The sequence below is a fragment of the Stereum hirsutum genome (genome assembly GCF_000264905.1).
Source record: "Stereum hirsutum FP-91666 SS1 unplaced genomic scaffold STEHIscaffold_5, whole genome shotgun sequence".
NCBI classification, from domain to species: Eukaryota; Fungi; Basidiomycota; class Agaricomycetes; order Russulales; family Stereaceae; genus Stereum; species Stereum hirsutum.
The window spans coordinates 1,019,065-1,046,934 of record NW_006763135.1 but is presented as its reverse complement, the minus strand read 5'-3'; the positions used below and the strand labels follow the sequence as shown (position 1 = coordinate 1,046,934).

At 50.9% G+C, this 27,870-nt stretch overlaps 7 protein-coding genes across 7 annotated transcripts; 4 read left to right on the top strand and 3 right to left on the bottom strand.

Annotated features, from left to right (window-relative positions):
• Positions 1–688: 688 nt before the first annotated feature.
• On the bottom strand, positions 689–4,533 carry STEHIDRAFT_138513 (general amino acid permease 1; the record flags this gene model as incomplete). The annotated part of the gene is made up of 30 exons (XM_007302683.1): positions 4,492–4,533; positions 4,370–4,442; positions 3,922–4,114; positions 3,849–3,855; positions 3,682–3,794; positions 3,552–3,616; positions 3,458–3,492; positions 3,388–3,396; positions 3,314–3,325; positions 3,182–3,250; positions 3,048–3,118; positions 2,972–2,985; positions 2,893–2,919; positions 2,812–2,831; positions 2,702–2,751; positions 2,621–2,633; positions 2,538–2,568; positions 2,384–2,477; positions 2,225–2,306; positions 2,092–2,150; positions 1,956–2,017; positions 1,719–1,891; positions 1,583–1,641; positions 1,494–1,532; positions 1,390–1,424; positions 1,222–1,315; positions 1,070–1,143; positions 935–999; positions 841–870; positions 689–796 (listed from the first exon to the last, which is right to left on the bottom strand). The coding sequence occupies exons 3-30, from the start codon at positions 4,083–4,085 to the stop codon at positions 689–691; spliced, it is 1,674 nt and encodes a 557-aa protein (XP_007302745.1). The 5' UTR covers positions 4,086–4,114; positions 4,370–4,442; positions 4,492–4,533.
• A 283-nt stretch (positions 4,534–4,816) lies between these two features.
• Positions 4,817–11,116, top strand: STEHIDRAFT_167408 (beta and beta-prime subunits of DNA dependent RNA-polymerase; the record flags this gene model as incomplete). The annotated part of the gene is made up of 15 exons (XM_007302682.1): positions 4,817–5,001; positions 5,065–5,224; positions 5,285–5,586; positions 5,650–6,475; positions 6,548–6,769; positions 6,851–7,104; positions 7,180–7,193; positions 7,258–7,275; positions 7,329–7,630; positions 7,693–9,161; positions 9,223–9,272; positions 9,333–10,192; positions 10,255–10,389; positions 10,454–10,681; positions 10,765–11,116. 15 exons carry the CDS (start codon positions 4,817–4,819, stop codon positions 11,002–11,004), a joined length of 5,265 nt encoding a protein of 1,754 aa, XP_007302744.1. The 3' UTR covers positions 11,005–11,116.
• Positions 11,117–11,718: 602 nt separating this feature from the next.
• On the top strand, positions 11,719–16,327 carry STEHIDRAFT_167407 (uncharacterized protein). The gene is made up of 12 exons (XM_007302681.1): positions 11,719–11,890; positions 11,960–12,032; positions 12,095–12,334; positions 12,397–12,586; positions 12,642–13,749; positions 13,814–14,015; positions 14,086–14,314; positions 14,384–14,519; positions 14,579–14,754; positions 14,810–14,906; positions 14,977–15,595; positions 15,646–16,327. The coding sequence occupies exons 5-12, from the start codon at positions 13,411–13,413 to the stop codon at positions 16,299–16,301; spliced, it is 2,454 nt and encodes an 817-aa protein (XP_007302743.1). The 5' UTR covers positions 11,719–11,890; positions 11,960–12,032; positions 12,095–12,334; positions 12,397–12,586; positions 12,642–13,410; the 3' UTR covers positions 16,302–16,327.
• Positions 16,328–17,480: 1,153 nt separating this feature from the next.
• STEHIDRAFT_120251 (uncharacterized protein) lies at positions 17,481–19,753 on the top strand. Its single transcript, XM_007302680.1, has one exon. The coding sequence runs from the start codon at positions 17,497–17,499 to the stop codon at positions 18,760–18,762; it is 1,266 nt and encodes a 421-aa protein (XP_007302742.1). The 5' UTR covers positions 17,481–17,496; the 3' UTR covers positions 18,763–19,753.
• Positions 19,754–20,504: 751 nt separating this feature from the next.
• STEHIDRAFT_146152 (uncharacterized protein) lies at positions 20,505–21,374 on the bottom strand. The gene has a single exon (XM_007302679.1). The coding sequence runs from the start codon at positions 20,978–20,980 to the stop codon at positions 20,555–20,557; it is 426 nt and encodes a 141-aa protein (XP_007302741.1). The 5' UTR covers positions 20,981–21,374; the 3' UTR covers positions 20,505–20,554.
• Positions 21,375–23,000: 1,626 nt separating this feature from the next.
• STEHIDRAFT_146151 (OPT oligopeptide transporter) lies at positions 23,001–26,867 on the bottom strand (the record flags this gene model as incomplete). The annotated part of the gene is made up of 26 exons (XM_007302678.1): positions 23,001–23,114; positions 23,191–23,240; positions 23,302–23,348; positions 23,414–23,426; positions 23,495–23,609; positions 23,679–23,896; positions 23,984–24,141; positions 24,195–24,259; positions 24,319–24,373; positions 24,441–24,467; positions 24,527–24,617; positions 24,674–24,745; positions 24,810–24,883; positions 24,943–25,227; positions 25,296–25,310; positions 25,367–25,517; positions 25,575–25,614; positions 25,682–25,707; positions 25,763–25,781; positions 25,844–25,924; positions 25,983–26,175; positions 26,228–26,287; positions 26,345–26,391; positions 26,448–26,497; positions 26,557–26,643; positions 26,703–26,867. The coding sequence occupies 26 exons, from the start codon at positions 26,865–26,867 to the stop codon at positions 23,063–23,065; spliced, it is 2,256 nt and encodes a 751-aa protein (XP_007302740.1). The 3' UTR covers positions 23,001–23,062.
• A 273-nt stretch (positions 26,868–27,140) lies between these two features.
• Positions 27,141–27,710, top strand: STEHIDRAFT_146150 (uncharacterized protein; the record flags this gene model as incomplete). The annotated part of the gene is made up of 1 exon (XM_007302677.1): positions 27,141–27,710. A coding segment is annotated over one exon (253 nt), but the record flags the coding sequence as incomplete, so codon positions are not given.
• Positions 27,711–27,870: the final 160 nt, after the last annotated feature.

Sequence of the window (27,870 nt, the reverse complement as noted above, 5' to 3'; positions counted from 1 at the left end):
AGCGTGAGTGATGCTGTTCAATGGCCTGCAGCTAAAGAAATTGCGTTAATCAGGACAATGCACTCTACACTCTATACAGGAAGGAAAGTCGGGGTATGCACTAATTCGAGGTAATCCGTGCTAGCTCACCAGCGTCCGAACTTCAAGCTTCAAGGACCTGGAGACGACGCGCCTACCTTGTGTCCTGGCCTTTTATATCACGGAAGAAAGCTTAGCGCCGTGAGCGTAGCCGCCGACGAAGGAGTCTGATAGGTCGACCAAGTATTTGACCAGAAGATACCACTGTCGGCTTTCCGACATGAGCTAAAAACTGAGGCCCGTCAATGCGCGAGGCACGCTTGGCAAGAAGATCCTGGTAAATAATTAGCTGTGGTCAGGTCCTCTAGACGCCGGCATAGCTCATGCCGCCTTTCGCTGGCAATAAATTGTCTGAGACCATGAGCACGTCGAGCTGAGAGGCAGCCTGGGCTCGAAGGTGGTGTTTGGAGAAAACGCAAGCGAAGGGTAGCCAGCCTGATGGGCCACAAGGATAATGACCCACGCCACTATTGCTCTGCTCTTCTGCACGCCGATATGAAAATAAATTCTTGTTTTCTATCGATTTGCATTATGTTGGCTGGACTAAAATACTGAAGAAACCCCGACGTCTATCCTCTACTATCATCTAATGCCGTACTTACTCCATGTTCTATCGTAACTCCGTCATTCTCCAAGTGTTCGCTGCAGGGCCCATATCGCTTGTGTCCTCTGAATCCATATCCCTCATGGCAGGAATACCCTGAAAGTGAGGTACGACCTGACAAGTCAGAGGACGATAAAGAGCCTAAGTTCATCACGTACCGTCGTGAAGTCCATCTCTGAGAAAGATACCTATCGGATACGTACACAAAGTCAGAGTTCTCAATGTTTAGTATATGTATAAACAAAGACTCACAATGCTCGTTCCCTTGTAGATCTTCCATCCGAAATAGAGGCCGGCAAATATTGGGAGGTTGATGTCTGTATAGCGAATAATTCACTTTCAGTCAGTTTTCAATTCAAGGAGACGGACAATGATGGATCGGTTCACATGCAGCTACGAAGTCGGACGTGCTTCCTGTCCAGATTGTGGACAAGCCACTAACGAGGATGAAGAATGTTGACCTTTTGTAACAGGATGATGCAGGACCAATTCACCAGATAAGTTATGTCAGTGCTGGCGGCGATGTGGTGAATGCTTACCAGGTAATAGTCCATATTGCGGCGTAAGGCTGAAAACGAGAGCGATAGATGCCGCGTAACTCGCCTTCCATCCCCTGAGCCTTTAGGCCGTTGTCTACGTACAGATACGATTTCGATTTAGAAAGTCTGGACGACAAATCAGGCAGGAACCTAGGTTGCAGAGCTCACAGAAGGCCAAGTAGCTGACGCCAATCATTAACCAGCTAGTGTGATAAGGAGCGGTCAGGCTTTGAATTGCAGAGCATGTTGAGTGCTTCAAAAGGAGAACGTACTTGAGTAGTCCTCCGACAGTTGAGAGGCTCAGAAACCAACTAGGATATATTTGTTAGTGGCATGTCACGTTGCCCAGCGGAGAAATCACCTGAAGACAGTCCCAGCCTCCGTCTGGACATTCAAGAATGCTAGAACAGAAAACGATCCCTGATTTGTAGTTTGCAGAGTTATCTTATCATCTACCAACGTCACGTCCATGGACAACGCCCGCGCCTCAGACTCACCGCAACTAATGTGGCCCTCAGCGGAAGACCACTGGCTGTAACAGTAGCAAACCATTTCGGAGCCTGTCCTTGCAGAGCGAGCGCGTAAAGTAGTCGGGAAGAGCTGTAGAGCATGCCGTTAGCGCTCGAGAATGCGCTCGAGAGGACTACGGCGTTGATAATCGAGGGAAGGACTAGTGGGCGACAGTATATTATTGCGTTAATGATATGAAGTTTCCGGGAAAGCGAGTGTCCAACCTTTCACTCCCGCGCGATGGAATGCGAGGACAAAGGGGGATTGGCCAGAGCCTTCGTGTACGCTATTATCGGTGTAGTAGAGCAGTTCGAGTTAGTACGCGTATTGGAACTTATTACTGCTCGTCGAAAAATATACCTGAGGAGTTCCGGGTCGTTGGACGGAATGAGTAGTCCTATCACGAAAGCTGTGAGGATCTGTGGAAACAAACATGTTTGGCATAAAGTCAACATAGTAAAATCATCAATGTCGTAGTGGGATAGACACGTACATAGCAGAAGAAAATGCGAAAGAAAACTGTCTTCATCGCTGTTACGATATTCTTTCGCGGATTCTTTGTCTCTGCTGCAGCTCTGCAGATGAAACTCTGTCAGAACGACGCATGATGACCAAGAAGAGATAGGTCATGTTGAGGTATGCGACGGCTTACACGGTGATGATCTCCATCCCTCCCATTGAGAACGCGGCCGGTGTCGTGGCTAATAGAAGACCTAGGAAGCGACCGGCGGCACCGGGCTCGAGGGCTACCAGTGAAAAGGGACGGGTCAGCATATGCGAGGTATCGTTGAGCGAGTGCGACCTACAGGAAACCATGGGTCCGGGATCACGCCAATACTTTCTGGACGTTAGGTCGTGTATGGGATGATATCGTGTCCCAGTTATTTACCTCGAATCCGTGGCTGTGGCTCATGAGTTAGTTTACAGGTCACTCTGTTATTAGAGAACGTTGGTATCGTGTATTGCATACCTTGTTTGGTCCGGGCCACCCCCGAGGTCAATTATCAGTCCTCCGATGATCTATTTGAGGAGAACATCCGTGCTTGAATTGATCATTGTAAACACATCGAGAATGCGTACCAGTCCCGCGATAAGAGAGACTAGAGGGCTCGGATAGATCATTATCAGAAACATGCACTGTATGTGAAGATTCAAACTCACGTTTGAGGGCGGAGAAGACGATTTCAGCTAGTTGACCGACATGAGTTTGGAATGACATGTCGAATACAGGGTGCCTTACTGTTGGCAAACGCCCTACGAACATGTAGTGGATTCATCAGCGACTCAGTAGTAGAGGGCATCGGGTCAACGCTCACCGTGCACCAAATAAGTTCACTATAAAGACCATGACGACGAAGAGAGAAATGTAGGCAGCCATATGACTGGACTGGGTATAGACTGCGTCAAAAAAATATACAGGACGTTGAAAGAGGAAACAAACAGTACTCACATCTTTGTCCCAGAAACGTACAAGTACGGCAGCAGCGGAGATCTCTGCGGGAAGAGTGATTGCACAAGCCTGTAAACCCAAGAACAATTTAATGGGATGACTATGTTGTAAGGATGCGGTGTCTGAACCCACATAAAAGTAATTCTGGTATGGAAGAAATGTAAGTCATGGATGCTGCCGTCGTAATTGTGTTGAGGCGGACTCACCCATCCGACCTGTAATAGGTGTACTCAGTAGTAATACTGTCGAAAAAGGGTTTATTGTATTCGCACTCACAGCAAAACCAAGAGCAGGATCCACCCATCGTGCGGCTTTCAAACCCACTCTATCAGCGCAACGCTACGTCAAGGAAGGTAACCAGACCCCTCACCGAAGTGAGAGAAGGAGCCAGATACCGGAGCAAACGCGGTCATCTCAGATACGGAAGCCAGAGAGCTGCAAGAATCATGCATGTAAGAACCCCTTTGCGCTTTTGTCAACGAAAGAATTGTTCTGCTCACGCAAAAGCGACTGTGCCGACATGAGCGAAGACTATGAGTAGGCCCAGAGGTCCTGTGTAGGATAGCGTCTTGCCAATGGCTAGAAACAGCCCTGTACCTATAACGCTAGCAATCTTTCAGGGCTCATTGTAAGCGAGCTTCGAAGGGTGTCTAGAAGAACTCCGTACCGCAAGCCTGTTGAGACGTTCAGCAAACAATGATAAGCGTCAACCACATGTAAAGGATTACTCTATAGCCTACATTTGGATATGTGTACTACCTAGACGTCTCTGTACCTTGTCTAGCTCAGGCTTATAGAAGTCAGTTCGTTGAGAATCCTCCGCATCGTTCATGTCGGAGACGGGATCGAGTTCAGGCTTGAGCAGACGCTCATGATCCAGGTCCGTTTCGGAATCATTGCTCATTGCAAGCGTGGAAGTAAATTAACGAGTGACTGGCAAGATATAATCTTCAATATAAAAGCAGGTTGGAAGGTTGATATGAAGCGAGTGTGGAGGAAGAGATGATGGAAGTGCAGCAGTTGAAATGATCGGGAAATGGTGACAACGGAGGCTACTGCGTCGGCGACACGTATGAACGCCGGACAAATCATTGACGAGCGTTTGCTAGAACAGTATAAGTGTCCTCCACATTTGACAGAGAATCTCACTAATAATCCTCCACGAAACTGAAGAGTCAAGGAGAGTACCTTGTATGGGTAGTGAGCGCTAGTGAGCTCCGAGTCCTTCAAGTTGTATCCCGGGTCCCCGCGATCGTCATCTCTGAGCTGTAATTATCATCAATCTCTAGTAGTAGAAAAAGTTGATCTACGATTATGCATGGAATTATAAGGACCAGCGGGGTAGATAATTCTTTTGGTTGGTCCCAAACAGGGGTAAAAGCGAAGCGGCTGGGCTTTATGCAGTGGAAGTTGAACGAAAGAAGGTGCCACACTTCTCACAGATCATGCGGAGCTGGTGCCACCCATCCGAAGATAAGATTAGATCCGACCAATGATTCTCCTGACCCACCAACTTGGCGAAATTTTCTGGTTTGCACCTCCTCCCGCTCACGCTCGGACGCGGTACCCTGGCTTCAGTCTTGGTCTTTGCAGTCTTTTTATATGTTCTAGTCAACTATATTTGTTTTCGACGCCATGAACATCTCACGCCCCATCCCGTCGACCATCACGAGTCTTTCCTTTTCTTTCCTCACCACCGAAGACATTCGCCGCATCTCAGTCAAGCAAATAGTCAACCCCGTCTTGCTCGATGACCTGAACAGACCAAACCTTGGCGGTCTTTATGATCCTGCTCTTGGGCCTTCCTCAAAGGAGGATTTGTGCGCACCGCAATATTTTTGAGCTTTGAATGTCTACTTACATCCTACATTCGATACTTCCAGGTGCTCGACATGCCACCTGAACTACTTCGCCTGCCCAGGCCATTTCGGCCATATCGAACTTCCCAATCCCGTATTCCACCCCCTCTTCATGATGAACATGTATAACCTCCTCCGGGCCACATGTCTCTTCTGTCACAGATTTAAAATGAGCCGACCAACGGTGCGTGTGCTCTCTTCTCTTCATCTCTGCGATAGCCTAACTTTGCTTTCCGGAAAGTAGCTTTTGAAATACCAGGCAAAATTGCGCTTACTTGAAGCAGGACAGTTGGAGGCTATCCAGATGATTGACGAGATGAACATCGTTACCAAGACGGATGAAGACGCAATGGACGATGACGCCCCTGGCGAAACCGTCGATGCGTATGAAGCCCGCCTGGAACTCTACATCAGGCTCACGCTCTCGCGCGCATCAGGAAGCAAGAGAGATGCGTACAAAGACAGCCTGGTCTTCCAAGCTCGGAAGGACCTGATCATGGAATTCTTGAAGGCAGCCATTGTGAAGAAGTGCACTCCCTGTGGCGCGTGAGTCCGATTTCATTTCTGTCGTTCTTACCCCAAAGCCGACAGGTAATTTCATTGGGTTAGGCACGGTTATACTTTCCGCAAGGAGGGCCACACGAAAATTATTGAGTATGATCTCACTCCAAAACAAAAAGCTATGCACGACGCACTTGGTCTTCGACGTGCCAACGTTCTTCACGAAATCCATACCTCCAAAAATTCATCCGCACCCGACTCCTCTACAGTGGAAGACCCGGACGTCGATATGTCCGAAGACGAAGGTGCTGGCGACGCTACATTCTCCGACGACGAGGAATCCGATTCCGCACAACAGGAGGACCGCGTAGAAGGTGTGGCCCGAGCGGCCAATGGTAAAATCAAAGGCGCCCGCGGTCGTAACGAGCGCATCATGCCTCCTTCAGAATGCCGCGCCCATCTACGTCGTCTGTTCCATAAAGAGGCGACGATGTGTGCTATGCTCTATGGACGGCATGGGCCCCTTGCACCCGTCAATGCCGCAGGACTATCTATGGCCTCCGCGGATATGTTCTTCATGGAGGTCGTACCCGTTGCGCCTACCCGTTTCCGTCCTCCAGCAATCATGAACGATACGATCTTCGAACATTCACAGAACGAGCTGCTTGGCAAGGTTCTGAATACGACTTATAGGCTGCGGGACGTGAACGAGAGTTTGAAGGTGGCGTCGGTGAAGGAGGAGGCGTTCAACGAAGAGGAGAGGAGGAGATTATTGGGGACCCTGTTGGAGACATTGGTGCAGCTGCAGATCGACGTTAACAGTTTTATCGATAGCAGTAAGAATCCGGCACCGGTGAAGCAGGGGAAATTGCCACCTCAGGGTGTGAAGCAGGGGTTGGAAAAGAAGGAGGGGTTGTTCCGAAAACATATGATGGTATGCCCTTCATTATTATCACCCTAAAATATGAGAATAAGATCTGACCGTCTCGATAATATCAAATCTTAGGGTAAACGAGTGAACTACGCTGCTCGATCCGTCATCTCTCCGGACGTCAATATCGAGCCGAACGAGATCGGTATCCCACCTGTATTCGCTCGAAAACTTACATTCCCCGAACCTGTCACCACTGCCAACATCCACGAAATGCGGCAGCTCGTCATCAACGGGCCTAAGATATACCCAGGCGCTTCGATAGTCGAGTATGAGGACGGCAGCCAACAGTTCCTCGTATGTCTGCCCTCCTTTCCCTCTCACTCGGATATCTGAGATAAACAAAAACCTTAATGATATTTACCGGATGGTGTGCAGGATAAACTGACGGTTGAGCAAAGAACGGCCATCGCGAATCAGCTCTTGACGCCACAGGGTAACACCAACGGTCGATCCGGCTTCGGCTTGTCTACGCGGACAGCGTCGGTCAACAAGAAGGTCCATCGTCATCTGAGGGACGGTGATATGTTGATATTGAACCGACAGCCTACGTTGCATAAACCGAGTATGATGGCGCATAAGGCGAGGGTGTTGAAGGGCGAGAAAACGATTCGAATGCACTATGCTAATTGGTGAGCTCGCGATTTTATATTGGGTGTGTGTTGTTGAGCTTGGGCATGTATTGACGCCTTTGTATGTAATTGCAGTAACTCGTATAACGGTGCGTTCGTGTTCTCTTAGTATATGTGGACGCGACTGACTTTTGGCGAATTGGGGTTACATAGCTGATTTCGATGGTGATGGTACGTCACTTCATCTTCCTCATGATATGCCCCATTCTGACATATCACTGCAGAGATGAATATCCATTTCCCCCAGAACGAGGTCGCACGAGCAGAGGCCATGCTCATTGCCAACACAGACAACCAGTACCTCGTCCCGACTTCGGGAAAGCCTCTCCGTGGTCTCATCCAGGATCACGTTGTTGCCGGTCTTTGGATGACGAACCAGGAGACGTTCTTCACCCGTGAAGAGTACTTTCAGCTCCTTTATGGAGCACTACGGCCTGAGGACGATACGTTCCATGAGAGTGGGAGGCTGAGGACCTTGCCGCCGACGATATGGAAGCCAAAGCCTTTGTGGACCGGAAAGCAAATTGTGCGTTTACCTCTTACTTTTTCTACAAATACCATTTAAGGACTGTCATTACCGTCAAATAGATCTCGACCGTCATGCTCAACATCACTCCGACGCACTCACAAGGGCTCAACCTCTCCGCCAAGGCCAAGGTCCCTCAATCGGCCTGGGGACCCGGCTCGCAGGAAGGCGAAGTCATTTTCATGCACGGCGAACTCCTCTGCGGAACACTGGACAAGTCCGCCTTCGGTGCGAGCGACTACGGTCTCGTGCATTCCGTCTACGAGCTCTACGGAGCTGACGTCGCCGGCCGTCTTCTCGGTGTCCTCAGCCGCCTCTTCACCAAGTTCTTGCAGCATCGCGCTTTTACTTGTCGTATGGACGATCTCACGCTCACGGACGCGGGTAACGCGAAGCGAACGGAGTTGATCAGGAATGCAGCGAACTTTGGTACGGAGGGTGCGATGGACAATTTCCCTTCGCTCGCGGATACGCCTGCGCACGAGAAACATGCCGCGCTCACGAGATTGCTCCGGGACGTTCTTCGCGACGATAACAAGATGGCCGGGCTCGATATGACCGTCAAGACCAAGCTCGCGAAATTGACCAAATCCATCGCAGACGCCGTCATGCCTAACGGACTCTCCCGCAAATTCCCGCACAACCACATGCAGGCCATGACCCAGTCCGGAGCGAAAGGTAGCGCGGTGAATGCTCAGCAGATCTCGTGCGCGCTCGGACAGCAGGAGCTCGAGGGTCGTCGAGTGCCGGTGATGGTGAGCGGTAAAACGCTCCCTTCGTTCAAGCCTTTTGAAACGAAGGCCATCGCGGGTGGATACGTCGCCAGTCGGTTCTTGACCGGCGTGAAGCCCCAGGAGTTTTTCTTCCACTGTATGGCTGGACGGGAAGGTCTCATCGATACGGCTGTCAAGACTTCGAGGTCTGGGTACCTCCAACGGTCGCTCATCAAGCACTTGGAGGGCATTCGCGTGCATTATGATAATACTGTGCGCGGGAGCGACGATTCGGTCTATCAGTTCCATTACGGAGGGGATGCGCTGGACGTGACGAAGCAGAAGCATTTGTACCAGTTCGCGTTTATGGCGCAGAACTTCAAGTCTTTACTCGAGAGGCTGCAGATCCATAGGCCACAAGGTGTGATAGATGATAAGAAGGCAGTGAAGTATATGAGGAAAGTGTTGAAGAAGTCGGCGGAGAGGAAGGATAAGGACACGCCGGCGAAGAGGGACGCGTTGGAGACGCCGATGGAGAAGTATAGCCCGGCCTTATTTTTGGGCGCTACGTCGGAGAAGTTCGCGGAGAAGTTGGAAGCGTATATGAAGGCGAATCCTGACGGGTTATTGACTGGCGCTGACGACGAAGACGAGGAAGAGGACGAGGATGCGGAGATGGAGGATGGGACGGCAGAGAGAAAGATCAAGAGGAGAGATCCGCTATTAGCGCCGAAACATTTGAAGAGCTTGATGCTTTTCAAGTATCTGAGGAGTCTGGTAGAGCCCGGAGAGGCCGTGGGTTTATTGGCTGGTCAAGGGTATGCGATTTTACGTTTTCACTTATCGTGCTTTCTTTTCGCTGACACTTATCATGTCCAGTGTTGGGGAGCCATCGACCCAGATGACACTCAACACTTTCCATTTTGCCGGTTTGTAGTCTTCCGCCGTCTCTCCGTCTGTGTACATACTCACCAAGCCACGATGAACAGGTCACGGAGCAGCAAACGTCACCCTCGGTATCCCCCGTCTCCGAGAAATTGTCATGACCGCCTCAACAAAGCCCAAAACCCCTTCAATGACAATGACCATCCCGGCCTCCATCCCCATTCCCACCATCGACTCCTTCTGCAAAAAAGCATCCCGGTTGACTCTCGCACAAGTCATCGACGTCGTCACCGTCACCGAATCGTTGATCGTGAACCCCAACGACCGAACTACGCGTACGAAACATTTCACCATCGACCTTGCGTTTTTCCCTCCGTCAGAATACACAACGGAATACGACGTTACTCCGAAAGATGTCTTGGCGGTGTTTAGCGCGATGTTCCCGTTGATTTTGAGGAAGGAGATCGTGGCGGAGATGAAGAAGTTGGACGCAGATCTGAAGAGCCAGATGGCAGAGCTGGGGAAGGGAAAGAAGCCGAGTGGGGATGGGGCCCCGGGTGCTGGAGACGACGATGGGGAGGTGGACGATAGTGCAGAGCCGAAGGGGAGGAGTGGAAAGGACGATGATGAGGAGAGTGAAGTTGGCGATGGGGATGCGTCGGGAGAGAAGAGGAGGAGACAGGCGAAGCAGGTGGCGACGTATGAGTCGGACGAAGACGAAGATGAGGATGCAGGAAGTGAGGGTGAATTTGGGGATGCAGGCGTCGAGGCTGCATATGCAGATAAGGGCGACAGTGAGGACGAGGATGGTGACGGAGAGAAGAAGTCGAAGAAGTCGAAGAAGTCGAAGGTGTCGGGGTCATTGAAGGCGGCGGTGGCGAAAGTCGAACAGGATTTCTTGCAACATTTCCCGCAGGCTACGTCTTTCAAGTTCACCGAGTCTGGGAGCACAATTGAGCTTGAGGTTAGTTTGAGGCCATATGTTCTTGTTCAGTGACCGTACTCACTACTAATTTTCGCTTCCAGTTCGGCTCTGACTTGCCCAAACTGCTTCTTGTTGGCATCGTTGAGCGTACTTGCGTCAAGACTATCGTCCGCGAAATTCCCCATATTGCAGACTGTTTCCGTGTGCGTGAGGACAACAAGGATGGTCGCGTTAAGGTATGCTTTCTTTTCCTGACACCTATCATCTCCGTCTCTTGTCCTCATACACTTTCTTCCGCAGGTCACGACAAACGGCTCGAACTTCAAGGGCATGTGGCGTTTCGCCTGCAGTGGTGTGGAAAGCATGATCGAAGAGGACTCAATCTACTCGAACGACATCTACGCCATTCTGATGACTTATGGAGTCGAGATGGCTCGTGCGGCCATTGTGAGAGAAATGAGTGGCGTGTTCGACGTGTACAAAATCGACGTCGACAGTCGCCATCTAGAGCTCATTGCTGATTACATGGTCAGTTTCTTCCCCTTACCACCTCCCAACCTATCATCATCATGTTTTCATGTTTCCTGGTCGCTGACGGAAGAGAACGACAGACATTTGAGGGCGGCTACAAGCCGTTCAACCGAAAAGGGATCGGGATGCATCCATCACCATTACTAAAAGCATCCTTCGAGACGACAGCAGCGTTCTTGTCGGAGGCAACCCTCTACGGAGATTTCGATGATCTTACGACGCCTTCAGGCAACCTAGTCGTCGGGAGACCCAGTCTGAGCGGGACGGGTGTGTTTGATGTGGTTACACCGTTGAGTCCTGTTGGCGTCGTGGGAGCATAGGCTTGAGGGTCTGCAGAAATGTACTTTTTGTCTTGGGATGGGTTCGGATTCGGGTTCTATTACTCGCTTTGTGTTGCTTGTCCTATTGCTGTCTCCGAGCATGCTATTTAATCGTATTTCTACTGTTTCTCTGATGATAGTTTGTGTGTATGTATAGCAGGTGTGGCCCTTGGGCTGGCATGTGCGTATACATCTTCAATAGTGACGCGAACATACCGAACTAGTGTCCAGGATTTGCGTACCAATAGTGCGCCGTTATTCGATCCAATCACTTCCTCATCCAAAGCCGAGAACAATGCAAACTCCATGGTTGGTCGACGCAGAGTCCGGTGGCGGGTAGTGATGAGTATCCCGCCGGGGTCGGCGATCCATATGGCATCACCGGTAGCCGGCTGGCCAGCTTGCGTTTCGTCGCTTGCCATGGAGGCATCCGAAGCACCAAGCTGACGACGTCAAAATTCGCGAACGACGGCCGTCGATTTGCTCGTCCATCAGCAAAACCCGGAGGCGTCTGACGCGTCTGACGCGTCTGACAGGAACCCGGAAGGACCCGTCAGACCCGTCAGAGGTCAGACGCACAGGGGCTCCGTCAGAGACCGTTCCAAAACCCCGTCAGACGCATCAGACGCGACAGACGCAGACGGCTTCAGACCGAAGCTTCGAGTCTGTTCGTCATAACCTCGCTTTCTACAAACTGCAGATCCTTCCATTGAAAATATATATACATAATTAACTAGAGTGGTATTGAATCATGCTCTGTGTGGTGCGTTACTCAGGCAAGTTTAGCCTCAAGCCTTCGCAGATCATGTTGCACCGGTGGTATCCCCGCGTCTTCTTGAACCTTTTCTCGCCACCATCGTCGTAATAAGCTCGCCGGCCATTAATTCTGAGATGTGATACAGATAAGAATGGGATGAGCCGAGGCCCACATCGCCAACTGAGAAGATGTACTCACGAGGAATGCTTGTTCGTGAATACAATCCTGATCTTGTCGCGCCCCGAACCGTCTTCAGTTGAGTTCACGAGGTCTGCCATCACATTAATAATTATTGAGTATATCGGAAGGAGGAGGCAAGCAATGGTATCTTACATGAGAACCCTTCACAAAACTCGTCTTCACGGCGGGTGTGCATGTAGTGGCCAAATGCATCCAGAGTATCTTTGATGAGAGCGGGCGGGGCGGTTGCTGGACGCTTGTGGGCCGTCGAGACGGAATAGTGCTGCAACTTTTTCAGCTCGATGAGAGCGCAGCACCGAAGCCATATCCTCCGCACGTTGCACCCAGGAGCTTGAACTTCCTCGGCAATGTCGAAGTCACACACCGAGAAGTCTACGGTAAATGAATATGCAAGAGGTCAGGAAAGTTTGTAAGAACAGAAAGGAAAAACTTACCAGTAATCGTAAGATTGTGTTCCATGGCGGACACCCGAAACTCTTCCGCATAATGCTGAAGGGTGGTGTAATGGCAAAGCTCGTTTATGGCCATGCTCTTGGGATCGAAGCCCTCGTACGAGAAGACGTTCGGCTGGTACAAAGTAGCGTGCTCGACATACTTTGGAAACTTTGGGTCGACAGCTTCGGTCTGGAAGGCGGCTCATCTCAGGAAGGTGAAAGGAAAAGCCAAAGAACAAACGTACCAAGAAAAGTGTATAGCGACCAATGTCGGTCACACCTTGACGGCGAATGCGAACGTTCAGAACAGGAGCATCGGCGCGAGTCCACGTTGAGGCTACTGGCATTGGTTTGGGTTTGGAGTGTTCCCCGCCGTTACCGTCTCCTTCACCCTCTTGGCCACTTCGACCATCGCTCTCATTCTCTGCACCCTCAACCTCATTCTGTGCACCCTCAGCCTCATTCTCTGCACTGGCACCCTCGTCCTCCGGCGGCACTGGCGGCAATTCGGGCTCCTCCATCCTCCCTGTCGTCAACTGTACACGCAACAGTTCTGTTCGCCACTCCGAACCTGGTTGTCGAGATGAACACTAAATTCAACGGAGATATGATTAGACCGAACATACCTTCCTGGCTGGATGCACTGCTCAACGACGACGACGTCGATCCTGAGCGTCTACGGTCGACGTTGACAGGTGGCGCCTTATCTTTGCCCGTGTGTCCAACGACGATGTCCTTTTCGCCTTCCACATCACCAACCTTCCCTCTCTCTACGACGGTTCTCGTGTTTGCCACCCCCATCCCATCTCCATCCGTACCAACCCTATCTTCCTTCGCCTCCCGTTCGCCTGCGTTCACCTCAACACCGCTTCCGTTACGTTCAACATCTCCGTTCGCTTTCGCAGGACCTCCAACTGGGACCCGTTCACCACCAGGCCGAACTTCGATTTCGTTGAGTACCACTATGAAGGCGAGCAGACATCCCGGCCCTCAGTAAACCGCCTTCTCGACATTATGAAAGCACAGCGCATCCTGGACGGGCAAGCTAGCTCAGAAGGTGGTTTTTTCAACAACTACGACGAACTCCTTGCCGCGATCGACGCCATCAAGGTCGGACCGACGCCTTGGACGTCCTTCATTGTTCGTTGGAATGGCCCAATCGACGACTCCTCACCTTCCTGGAAGCGCGAAGAATACATTGTCCACTGTCGGGATATCCGGCAGGCTTATCACAGCATGATCAGCAGCCCGGAGTTTGATGGAAAATTCGATACACGTCCGTACAAGCGCTGGGTGAAGGGGAAGCGAACATACTCGGATTTAATGTCTTCAATTTGGGCATGGGATAAAGCGGTATGCGATTTATCTAGCTCGTCTTTCTTTTACACGAGTTTATATCCATCCATTTCAACTTTAGTCGCAGATCGCGGAGGATCCTGCGACTCACGGCGCGATGCTGGTCCCCATCATCCTCGGTGCGGACAAAACAACTGTATCGGTGGCGACGGGTAATCAAGACTATCATCCGCTTTATACCTCCCCTGGAAATGTTCATAATGATGTACGACGTGCGCACGGTGAGGCGCTTATACCGATCGCGTTTCTCGCTTCACCGAAAGGTTCGTCATTGAAAACTGTCTTAATCTTATTTGTAGATCGATCTCTGATGTGTTCAATTGATCATGATAGCTGAGCGCGAGAGTGATGACGATGCAGAGTTTCGTCTCTTCAAAAAGCAGCTCTACCATGCGTCCATCGCTCAAGTGCTCCTGCCTCTCAGAGATGCAATGACGACACCTGAGCTCGTCCGCTGTCCTGACGGACATTATCGGAAAGCCATCTACGAGATCGGGCCCTTCATCGCTGATTATCCAGAGCAAGTCATCCTGGCGGGGATTGTGTCGGGCTGGTGTCCAAAGTAAGGCAGTCATATTTTCTCTTCGCGGCTGTTTCTCTCTGCACACGCATTCGCTTACAATTCATATAGGTGTCTTGCATCGCCACAAGAGCTTGACGATATCGGTGATCCGCGCTTTCGCGAACACACACATCTCTTGAAGGAGACGTACAATCACGATCATGGGTTGGTGTGGGACGCTTACGGTCTTGTGTTCGACGTCATCGTACGTTTCATTCTTGCCATCGCGTTCTCGCTTTATCTGACATAGTGGACCGTCCGCAGCCTTTTACAGACCACTTCCCACGTGCTGATATACACGAACTCCTAACTCCCGACCTGCTTCATCAGCTCGTGAAGGGCACGTTCAAGGACCACCTCGTAGAATGGGTCGAACAGTATGTGTACGCAACCAACTCGGAGAAGGATGCAAAAGTCATCATGGACGACATCGATAAGAGGTAAGATATCCGCATTGCTCAAATTACAACCGACTGATTTCCATACGTACTACAGAATCTCGGCTGTGCCTGCATTTCCAGGCCTTCGCTACTTTCCAGTTGGTCGACGTTTCACGCAGTGGACAGGTGATGACTCAAAGGCTTTGATGAAGGTCTGTGCATCAACGTTCAAGTTTACCGCTGTTCTTCACGTCTAATTTATGGGTTCGTCTCATTAATTAGGTATTTATTCCGGCTATCGTTGGCCATGTTCCCGACCGGGTCGTCAAGGCTATCGTCGCTTTCCTCGACTTTTGCTATCTCGCACGCCGCCCTTCCCACACTGAGGAATCTCTCGCGGAGATGGATCGGACCCTGGCGAGATTTCATTACTACCGACAGGTCTTCGTCGACGAACAGATTCGCACGAGCTTCTCTCTTCCACGCCAACACGCACTGGTCCATTACGTTCGCAGTATCAGACTCTTCGGTTCACCCAATGGCATCTGTTCGTCGATCACCGAGTCCAAGCACATTCGCGCTGTCAAGGAACCATGGCGCCGTGGAAGTCGAAATCAAGAAGCTCTTCACGGGATGGTTATGGCAAATGTTCGGATGGGGAAGATCGCAGCGGCGAGAGCAGATTTTGGTGCTCGGGGAATGCTAAATGATGATGTGGTTACGGCGGCGTACAAGGATGTCGGATTGTATGGGGACCATCGCCCGGGAACGGGCAAAGGTGGGGATGAGGAGGACGAGTCAGAACTGGGTGATGCTTACGAGAATGGTGATCTGGTAGTTGATGTCGACGACGACGACGACAAGCCTGCACCCATTGATGTCGAGCTGGCAAAGGAGCATTGTAAGCCTTGCCTTTTTAGAATTTGCATTACACTAATCTATGTCGTTCAGATTCTCGTTCATTCGCCGAAGATCTCGCCCACGATACTGGTATCCCTGAGCTCGTCACCCTCATACGCCGATTCCTCTTCGACCAACTATATCCCGAACCAGAACTGAATGCCGAAGACATGCCCGTGGGCGACTGTCCGACGATCGACGACAAAATCGCCTTGTACCACAGCGCACGAGCGAAGTGGTATGCTCCCAGCGAACTCGCAGGCCCAATGGGGATGCACTCGGAGATTATACGGAGCACGTCCTTATGGTTTCGTCGATATGAGCGGCGAGACACGGTGCTCATCAACTATGGAAGCGATGACGAACCTATGCAGGGTATGGTGGTAGGAAGGGTGTTGAGGTTCATGAGTGTGCCACATGATGGGGAGGACTACCCGTGCGCTCTCGTGGAATGGATGTTTCCTGTTGGTGATAAAAGAGACTCAGTGACGGGTATGTGGATAGTGCAGCCAGAGAAGGAGGATGGGAGACGGGCGGTGGGTGTTATTCATTTGGACTGTATCGTTCGCTCGTGCCACATCATCGGTGTTTATGGTGAAATGCTCCTACCGAAGGACTTCAAATTCTGGGAATCACACCGTGCTTTCAAGGCATTTTATCTCAATAGGTACTCAGATTATCATATGCATGAGAGTGGCCCTGTATAGACAGCTTAGATGTATCTGTATTTACCTCACTCTTCCGGGTGCTGAGACTGACAGAAAGAACAATACCCGAACCATGTTGAACTGCGAGAGCGGTAAACGCGTCTGAGCTCTGACGCATCTGACACGTCTGACACGTCTGGTGGGAATTCGGGACTGATCGCCGGAGTTCCGTCAGACCGGTCAGACGCGTCAGACGCGTCAGACGCCTCCGGGTTTTGCTGATGTCGTCCCTCTGATTCCATTCGCCGAACGTCTTGTTCTTTTTTTTTCTTGGGCGCTTGGAGCACAACACGATCTCTCCATTCTACGCGGGACTCCATTCTGTCCCTTTTTCTGCACCATTCTAGCCTGCTCGAGATCGTTATGGAGCGGATATTAGGCTTTCTCTCCACTCCGTAAGTCAGCATACCTGTGATCTATGCTACTTTTCATCGAAGTACGTAGGGCATTGATGTCCTCGCCGGATGACCTGTTGCAGCTGCGGTGACGTTCATGGTTGAGCATAGGTCTTAGATCACACCAGTACCAAATGGGCTTGCACGGGAAATCGGAGTCTGTCCATCCAGCTGGAGGCTTCCGCAGCTACAAGACGATATCCGCGTTCTTTTCAGATCCAGCCAAGTCCAGAGGATGGTGGTTTGGGAACGAAAGGGACCGAGTCATATGCATGCCGTGCTCCGCATATTTACTAGAACAGGTGCGGTCGAGTCAGTCATTTCTCGTCTCACCACACGTCTTCGGGCGAACAGAAATCTGAGCCACTCGAAGTCTCGAACCACTTGTCACGCTGTCCCTATCAACCCTCGGCCGATATCGAAAAATGGAGCGAATTTAGTAGGATAATATACGGTGAGCACAATCGAACTGTATGTGTACAATGGGAGAACGAGTATGCGTATGAAGTACCCAATAAATTGGCTGACCGACAAGGGAGGAAAGCGTGACTGCGACACGTCAATAAATTCCAAAGAAAGTCAACCAACGGTGTGACGGATGTTACCGGACGCGTTGTTGTGGCTTATTTGGTGCTTGTGCGCCGCGTTGCTCGGGTGTCTGTTGGTGTCTCTCCGTGTCGCTTTCTTCTCTACTGCCATTATAAGCCTCCTTCGATATCCTTCCTGGCCGTCTTTCTTTCTTTCAGACCGCCATCACCATCATCAACAACCTCACAACTCCTCATCCACATATACGAGCCATGGAACGCGCCCCTCTGCGGGATCTCCCACTCGAACCCTTCGTTGAACCAACCATTGAGGGCTTCTCAACTCAACTGGACGACCCCAAACTCCGTCTATCCATCAAACGTCCCCTCTCCCCAGATGGAATGAAGTTCAGCCCAGACAAACGTCGAATTCTCGCTCAAGCTGGAGTCATGGTCACCCCGAAGTCCAAGAAGAGTTCGTTCGGCCACCCAAGTTCGTCGACGCGACATACCGGCACGTACAGCGTCAGGCATACGCCCTTCCTGGCTAGCCTCGATCGCAGCCGTGGGTCGACTAGCAACGTTGCCCGTAAACTCGATTTTGGAGTTGCGCCCTCTATCGCCACCGTTCTCAACAGCGATATGAACAATCAAGCGAAAGACGACACTTTTACGGCATGCTCCACTCCCGTGTCTCCAGTCGCCACTTCGCCCTCACGACCCTCCATTTCTGCGCCCGTACCCAAAATGACGCGCAGCCCTGGTCGTATGTCGTTCAGGCCTCGCTCCAGCTCCTCTTCGTCTTTCGTGTTTCCGTCGAGCGCTTTGCCCGTCGCGGTCCCCGTCTTTGTCGACGTGGAAGCAGCCGTCGCATCCATGAAACTCAACGATGACGATGAGGACTTTGACGCCCTGGCCAATTTCTCTACGGTTCCCAGAGAGCTTCCGCCTCCACCGGATCGCTCGTCCATTCACTATCCTGGCTTCGACATCTACTGCGACCCTCATCTTTACGTTGAGCGCCCTCGTGGCGTGTCGTCCTTAGCGTCAAAGGCCGAAACAATTCTGAACGATGCAGACGCCGACAAGGAGAACACGGAGGTTACACCCAGGCTGCAGATCAAGAGATCAGTCCCTCGATCTCCTGTCAAGCCCACCCGCGCCGAAGACGCGATCACAGAAGCCATCAAACAACCCGTCTTTGCGGCGGCCCCGCCATCCCCCTCCAAGCCCAAGACTGCTCGACTCATGGATGTCGACGCGGAAAGCATCAAGAAACCTGTGTTCGCAGTCAAGTCGATGCTTCCAGTACCTCCGACGCCCCGCAAAGGTCTCAGCACCAATGCGAACACGATCCTGCAGAGAACGCCTACTAGGCCCTCGCCAAAGCTGGATGGCTCCAAGGGCAGTCCTTCGCGGTCGACGACTAAGCGGCTCAATGTTCCATCTGATGACGGAGAGAACGATTGGCTGCCGGAGCCCATCAAGAAGCGCCGCCGCCGGGCGGTGTCGGTGTCGGATGAGATGAACGTGGATTGAGGGAGAGGTTGAGAGGGGGGAGTCGTCGATGCGGGATTTGGTGCGAGCATCCAGCGCGGGCTTGGTAGCGTCGAAGGGCGCCATGGAAGGCCGGAAGACAGTCGCCGGAAGCCTGATCTAGGAGAGGTCTGGTTGATTGATGCCGTCGTTCAGTCAACTAGCTTTTTCGGATAGGCGACGGCGGCTCTTCGAGCCACCCTGCGTTGTATATTTATGGGTTCATGGTCGGGATCGACTGAAGACATTGTCATGCGTAATTCTCTATGTTATCTTTCATCCCCGTCATCCAATTACTGCCCGTCTTTTCTTGTTCTTGTGCCAATCAGTCAGCTACAAGCTTCTCTGCTTTCGATGCTACGCTTTTTGGTTATCCTATCTCTTCGGTTTTCGATCATGGTCAGCTTTCAGGTTCATTACCCCATCTTGGTCTCCCGATCCCCAATCATCGTCTACTCTTCCATTCTATTACCCTGTTTCCGCTCGCACACAAACCACCGGTCAGCTTCGCACTCATACACATCCTTATTTTACACGGCAAGGACTTTCCATCCATCCATCCCATCCCAACTCATCCCATCCCAATCCATTCCCAAAACTAGTTGCACACATCCCATCCCCAGCCCCGCTTTGCCGCGCCTCGTCATTCATCCATTGTTCCGCTATACAACCCCAAATGTCTCGATGTTTTCTATTTCTCCTTTCAAAGTTATCTTTCAACTCGTAAACACCATCGTCATGATCATAACGCTTTCAACCCTCTTCTACATCTTCATTTCGCTGTTACAAACTTTCCTTCTCTTTCTAAAGAAATCCATAGTAAACCCACGATGCAAAACCTTCTTTAACCAACGCTCTGTCAAACTGTTTTCTTTTTCTTTACTTCTGACAGCTTTTGCCTTGCCTGTCTGCCGTGTTGTTCCCTTTCCTGCTGGCTAGGGTCGTATACGTTAGGTATACCCTCCTCAGCCATACTGTACAAACTTGTACCCCCACTATAAACATATACATACCTGCAATATCCCTCAACCCCATCTCCACCGGTCCTTCATCACTCCGCCCTTCATTCCACCAACTCCATCTCGATGCGGACGGTTGCTGTGCGCTATCCGTAGGCCTCCAAGTTGGACGACATACATATACTCAGCCAGTGCGAGAGGACGTCTGCTTCGAGGCAGAGGCGAGTAGGGTGAGGATACGAGCTAGGATTGGGATGAGGATGGGATTGAGTTCGCTTTTTGTCTCGTCTTTCCGGTATTGGTTGATTGCATAGTCAGACAGTAGGTTACATGTTTACTGCTGGACGGGATCAATATATAGACGTCACAAAAGTGAAAGTGCCTCGATGTGCGGTCGCTCCTGCCAAACGCGAATAGGAGTTACTAGAACGAGAAAACACGAATATATAATCCCAGACGAGGGCTCCGCACGAAAGCGCGACGACGAAGACGGATAGTGAAGAGCAGAGATACGCAGAACCATAGTCGACGATGCAACACGGAGCTGTGGAAGAGTCAAAAACAAGGAATCAAACGATACGGAGGTCATACACTGGATATGTAACGGTCGTGGACACTAGGGAACATACTGCATTCGAGATTGAGGGTCGCCCATTAAAGACTAATGCCCTCCATCGGCTCCTGTTCTATTTTTACATTACCCAAAAGCCGGAAACATGCAGCGATAGTCCATTCGGTATACTCTACCTTGCGCAGTGAAGGGAATACATGAAATAAGGTCTCGATGTTCTTCAAACCCGCGTCCGAGAAGGTCCTGTTCGGTTCAACACAGACCATCATGATATCACTGGCCGGCAGTACGCTCCAAATGATAGTCTCCAAAGCAGGAAGAACCGTGGAATCTTGATGACCAGCGGGGACCTCCAACGGGCATGGCACAATGGTAGCCCTCCCTCACCATTCGATTCGAAGACGGCGTAGGGAGGGTGTCTGGGGTAAGATATTAAGGATGATCCAGCCCAATCTGTCTGGGGGCTCCCGATACTCGGAAAGAAGTGACAGTTCGACGAGATTGGCGCCACAACCTGCGAATGCAAGTTGGAGGAATTGGCGTGGTCGAGTGCGACATGAGGGAGCAATATGCTCAAATGAATGAGACCGGTCATGGATTTTAACACCTCGAAGAGAAAGCCGAGATTGCGATAAACGAGAGTGACGGTGAACCGGCGGAGACGAGTAAGTCCGGGCGACTCCAATGCCATGCGCACGTCCTGAGCCTGTTTGAGCGCCCAATCGCGCCCGGCGTCATCCCATACGATGATGTTAGGGTGAGTGTCAATGAAGCGAACAAAGCGTGGAAAGGCATTGATTCCGACTGTTTAGAGCTCTCGGAGAGTGTGAGCTACAGCGGGCAGGATGTGCTTGCTAAAGGCATTGTGATTGCTGTTGATAAGCTGGTGTATCATCTCGATTTTGAGGACAAGAAGGTTGCGCATTGCGAGGAAAATCGGGATCAGTTCTTTCCAGGGGACCAAAACGAACAAGGATCGTATGTATAACCTCTTGACGAGGGGCCCAAGGTCGCGCTCGTGGCTGAGCAGCGTGTTGTGAAAGCTACGGAGGCGAGACGGATTCGTGTAGTCTGGTGAGTGGACACTACCGACCGGAATGTCATGGACTTCGACGTCACGGTACAGGATGGGTTGGGCAACGGCTAGAAAGTGCTTGGACGTGCGCGCGACGGAGGCCAGGTCGTTCCTCGCGAGGTACTCGCACACGTTAATTTGTAACTCGACGGCAAGACACCGCATTGTGTCTGCGTGATTCGATGTTTTCATGCGAGCGTCGTCATCAAGAACGATTCAACATGTAGAAGACAGAGAGGAAACTGACCGTCGATGCAACAGAAATGCTACACGCCCTCCGAATGAGGGTGCTTACTGTTCGAGGAGTTGAAACCTTTGTATGGGGCGATGTGTCGAAGGTTACAAGGCTTGTGTTCCTGTTCCGTTAGGACAGGTCTTGAGACGAGCTTTGTCACAGCGTCACGTCACGCCTCTTCGGTGGCGGTGGTGTCTTTTTCCTGGGAGCGGTCGCTGGAGATTTTTGTTATTCCACGCCCTCCGGGCCAGACCTGTTCCTTCAGATCGAACAGCGCAGACCAACTGGTTATAATGCGCCTTTCGACCAACTTTATTGTCCAAACATCTCTGGAGAAAAAACCGGCGACCCTTGTTGTGGCGAAAACGCCACAAAAGTTTAAAGCTCACAACACGTTCACCTGCGTTCAAAGAAAGAACGAGCACGGCATACCCGTGGCTCGAGATAATTAAATTCCTCACACGGGTGGAAGAACATAGGCTGCAATTAGCCCATGTTTGCTTGTTCAGACTTGTCAGGCATATTTGAGTGGCCGGAACGAGACGGAAGGACCGGGAAACACCGGGAGCCGAGAGTGATGGAGGACGAGTGACCGTAACAAAAATCTCCAGCGACCGCTCCCAGGAAAAAGACGCCACCGCCACCGAAGAGGCGTGACGTGACGCTGTGACAAAGCTCGTCTCAAGACCTGTCCTAACGGAACAGGAACAGTCACTCGTCTCCATCACTCCCTGGTCCCGGTGTTTCCCGGTACTTCCGTCTCGTTCCGGTCTCTCTGGGTCTTGCGTCGTGCAGCTCAACGTCTAGCATGCACAGCTCAAATATTCCTGACAAGTCTGATCAATTAACTGTGGGCTAATTACAGCTTACGTTCTCCTACCCGTGTGAGGAATTCAATTAACTCGAACCACGGGCATGTCGTGCTCGTTCTTTCTTTGAATGATGTGTCAGTAAGCGTGTTGTAACTTGTGAGCTTTTGTGGCGTTTTCGCCACAGCAAGGTTGCCTGTTTTTTCTCGGAGATAGGCTTTGGTCATGAAATATAGTAGAAAGAGGCATTATAATAATCAGTTGGCAAACACCGTTCGATCTGAAGGAACAGGTCTGGCCCGGAGGGCGTGGAATTACTGTAGGTGTGACAGTTATTGCAACGTTGTTGAAGGATGCCCTCTCCGCGGCATCCTGCGGAGGATCGAAAAGCGATATTCATGTGGCGGCTGTGGCCCGTCAAGCTTTCAAGACTGACGCTGCACGCATGGGTTACTTTCGTAACTCATATCTGAATCTTCAACGAGGTGCCGCATCCCATTTTCATTCGCACGCCCAACCCCCTAAAGCACAACACAGAAGCCTGAGAACACAAACAAAAAATCATGACCCTAACCAAACTAATACAAAGTAGCCGAAATATTAAAAGTATAAAACCGGTAATGACAGTCGCAACTCGTGAAGATGTTTTTCAATCTAGTCCGTGAGAGCACAACGGTCGACCGACTTGTTGGCAGGGTTACCCCACCTATTTACATTTCCATGAGATAAACGACGGTCAGTTGGGTCGATGAGAGGGACGCTTGAATGGGATGACTACGAACCAGTTTGGGAAGTCAACGGCGTTCCCGCTTGCACCGAACACGGCGAAGCTCTGGAAAAACAGGGTATCGTGAGCACAGGTATGTCTATCGTAGTAAACCGGCAGGACTTACGAGAATGAACATAATGACTTGACTTCCACCGTCGAGTGCGGCAGAGGCTAAAAGGTTAGAAAGGTCGTCAGTATTCGCGATTTTCCCGCTTGAAATGATGAGCATCGCGCACTAAGGTAGTTGTACTGCAGAAAAAGGAGACAAATTTTAGTATCCAGATAGATAAAAAACGCATATATGGAGGGTGACGAACCTTCTTGAACCAGCCTGGACGACGCTTACGTGCCCACTGCTGGGACATATAACCGATGACAAGACAAGACCACCACATGCCGTTGACCGAGTATGGAAGGTACCCAATGTAGAGACTAAAAGAAATCGGGCGAGAACGCATCAGTACAAGATGAACAACTACCGATGGGTGATGATAAACTCACAGAATGATGGGCGTGTGGATGTACTTCGCGGCGTTACCGATCCAAGAGCCCTTCGGCGAGAACTTGTGCACGAGGAAGAAGGGAATGGGCATGAACAAGCCGATAAAGATCGCAAAGGCAATCAGCCAGTATTCCTTTCCGATTGTGAAGAGCTCCTTTCCAAGGGCACCCATGGCGATAGAGTTGCTGTTGTACTGCTGGACGATCCATCCACTCCACTAAATGACAGAGGCCGATATATATGAGAGGGATGAGCGATGTGACGGTCAACTGGGAGGCGGGGTAAGGTGTGGAAGACTACGCACAACACGGGTACCGACTGGGTCTTGAAGAACCTCACGGTTGTTGGTGACGATGGTGTTCATCATGGTATAATTGAAGATAGAACCGACGATCGAGCCTGCCATCTGAGCAGCGAAGGTCATGCGCGGCGGCAGCTTGGTGTACTGGCCCAACTTGAGATCTACAGGATTCGAGTGAGCAGGCATCAAGAACGAGCACTGAAAGAGGACAAGCCTTGGAGTAGGTAGAGCGTCTGGAACGTAGACGAGTTTCCGTAGAGATTGACATACATGACCGCACTGAAATGACGTCATCAGGATCGTTGACTGTCTGAAAACACTGTCGAGTATAAACTTACATGGGCTGCCCTGGATGCACAAAGGCAGCGATGATCTGGATGGCGTATTTGACACCTAAGGAGAAACGAACGTCGTTTAGCCATCGTAGGGTACCAGCAGACAATTCGACTAATAAACTCACTGATATTGAAACCTGTCGTCGCGGTAACTGTACGAGAATACGGTAAGCTCACCCATCTCCCGAAATATCAAGGAAAAATGGCTCACTGAAGCCGAGAGCGATGGCGAGGAAAGCGCTGATCACAGAGAAGACGAGAATACTCCACCAAGGAAGCAGAACTGTGCCGCCAGCTCCGTACTGTGATGGAAAGATCCTTAATAACGGTCCGACGAAGCAAAAACAAAAAGATGTACACTGCAGCCGATGCCAACACCCAGACTACAAAGGAACAAAACCAAGTACCACCACTGGGGAACCTCCTTGTACTGAAGGAGTATCAAGGCGTGAGACAGAGTTGATACGCATATCCTTCATTAAAAAAATGCTCACCTTGCGCATTTCAAGGTAATGAGGATCATCGATTTCATCGGCAGAGCTCTTGAGGAAGCGCAACCCACCGAAAGCTTTATTCGCGGTAGCATAAGCATCATAACCTGGAAATGAACTTCGTCGAAAAACATACCTCTCTTCAAGTCAGACCAACTCCACAGGATGACGTGGGTGACAGCAGCACCCATCGACAGATTGTACACAAGCTGCGAAACGCTGTAGGACGTGGTATACCGGGGAAGGCCAATTTCCGCCAATTTCGAGGGATCGAGCCTGTTGTCGGTGAGCACAGCGGTCTGGTTGTACGTGCTACCATCTGATCCGAAGAGGGAGGTGGACATGAAGACGAGGTCCCTGCCATTGTAGATGTTGGCGTAGTAGCAGGTCGTCAAGATGATATAACCGAGAGCCATTCCCACTGACAAGGACAAGGACATCTGTTAGACCTCATAGGTTTCGAGACTCGTGATGAAGAGAAATTCTCACTGTAAGAGTTGATCTCTGTATAAAATAGTCAGTAACGTAGAACATAGGGTTCCAAGGACGGATGGACGTACGCGTCTGCCAAGGCCACACTAGCGGGTTACCCTGCGTGATAAGGGTCCACGACGTGGAGAAAGAGAACAAGCCGATGCCCTCGTTACTGGACCCGGCACCAAACAGATTGCGGACAAAGGTAGAGCGGCCTTCGTCGATAAGGCAGATAATCTAGGTGTGCAGACCGGTTTAGAGCGAGAAACAGAGGTTGGAGAAGGAAGAACTGACCGAGATGGCGGAGAGGAGAGGGAACGGGTATTGGGGAATCCTGAACGGCGGACAAATACGTTGAGCAAATTGGGTGAATCAGAATTGATGAATATATAGAAATTCACCATTCCCAGAAGAAGATCGCGGCGAACTATCAATCAAGATTTGAGACGTTTTCTGACTGCAAAATCTGCGAAATTACTTACGACGATCCAGAAGTAGCGCCTGTTGAGGTGAAGTGACCGTCAGAACATTGTATCGGAGCGAGCTATGATAAAAAATCTTACCTCTTCTTGTGGTTGAGCAGACCACCGAAATGCAGACTCTGCAGGAGGTTGACCACGGAGATGTAAGTGGGGTAGAATGCGCTGGACAGCCATAATGAGTGCACGGTCAAGGTTGAACTTGGCTTGAGACGGAACGTACTAAGTCGGGTAGACCAAGAAACTCCGTAGCATTCCAGCAATACCATAACCAATCATTTGAGAGGCAAAGATTTGGAAGATAGCGACGACGGGCTTGAGCTTGATATCGTAGAACAGATCCAGAGCAGCAATGATTTCCATCGCGATTGCGACACTGGCGGCGGTCGAGGACATGATCGTGATAGCCGTGTGCTCTATTAGACGGTTAGCCAGATGACACTGTCGAAGATGATCTGTACGGTATACCTTTGATGTTGAAGGGTCCCGGGTTCAGGTATTTCCAGTAGCCATGACTTGGCATGATAGCTTTAAGATGAGAGTCAGATCAGGTATATTCTGAGATTGCGGAGAAGTAATACTCACAGTGCATGGCGGTTCCGAGGACGTAGGCGATGATGAGGGTGAACAACCTATCGACGAGCACAATAAATACAAGTAGAGCGGAGTCGCTACAAAGTATACATACTGAGAGACGGAGGCGTTCTGTGGCTTGAACGTGTAGATTGTTCCCAAGACCTGATAGCACCAGTGTAAGTCAAGAACGCTGAAGATCACTCAAGGCAGAAGATGCTTACGGCGCCGAATGCGCTCAATCCGATACCGAGGAAAACAACACGGAAGGTGAAGACAGGAAGAGTAGGGTCGTCCTGCGTGCTGATGACCTAAGGAACAAACCATTGTCAGAAGGAGCGGGATCACCAGGAAAGTGTATAGAACGGACCAGCAGGGCGACTTCTTCCGCCTTTTCGATGACCTTCACTTCATCGACGTCTTCGCTAGATCGAATCGACTTCTCCTCATCAACGACGACATCATCGTCTACAGGCTTCTTGTCAATGGAAGATCCCTCCGTGGGCGTTCGCTTGAACTCTGGAACGTCCTCCATGGTAGGGTAGGAAGAAGACCACGGCAGGCGAGAGCTCGAGGACGGGGCGAGCGAGGGGAATTAGCTCGAGGATAAAAGTGCCTGTGACGAAGTCCACCAAACATATATGATTCCCAGGAAGAAGAAATCTCGAGGGCTCCTTATCTCTGTATCCACGAGAACAGCACCCAGATGTCAGGGCCTGAAAACTTGCGGAGTCTGTTATCTTTCAGTGACAGTGAGTTTGGCTCCTGACTTGGCAAGGGGAGGCTTACCACGATACGCGTACGATGGCATGCGTATCAGCTCCGTGGTAGGCTTCCCGAACCCGTGGAGAAGTTGTGAATATACCAACTGGGGTACATTGGCTCTGATGCTCGTTATTTTTGTAGTGACCCAGGATACTCGACGAACCTGCGAGCACTGCAGGAAACACCTAATAAACCTGATGATGGGCGATAGCCAAATATCGGCTTTTGATAGGCTGCGCAACATACGCCGGAACGGCCGAGGCAACTCCATTGCTAGCACAGAACGTCTGCGATAACCTTTACAGTGGAGAAGGACCCAGCGAGCATCTTCATGCAACTAAGATCGACGTTGCGCCAAGTGCTCGTCCATGTTTGATGGGCGTTAGACGGCTTTTTCGAAGTTTTTCGAAGTTTTTTTCGAGGAGCATCTGTCGAGATTGATCGAAAGCCCGTGTCCTCCCGTATCTCAACCAGCAGCAAGGGTCATACGGCCAACATCGGGGCGAAATAAAGCAGGTAGAAGCGGAAGATAATGCCCCGCTGAACGAAGTCTCCACAAAGTAGACAGGCCTCCTGAACGTCCGCTTATCATAAAAGTCGAGATTTTTGGCGCGGTCTAGTTTCGACTGGGTGAGCGACAGCGCCGACAGAGGCGGCACCGCCTGGCACCGCTAGCACGCCGGCGTGGATAGGGTTAGGTGTCCGAGCGAGGCGGCCGCGGCGGGTTTTCTTTTGTCTCTTTCACGCTCATCTGGTTGCATCCAGGTCCACCA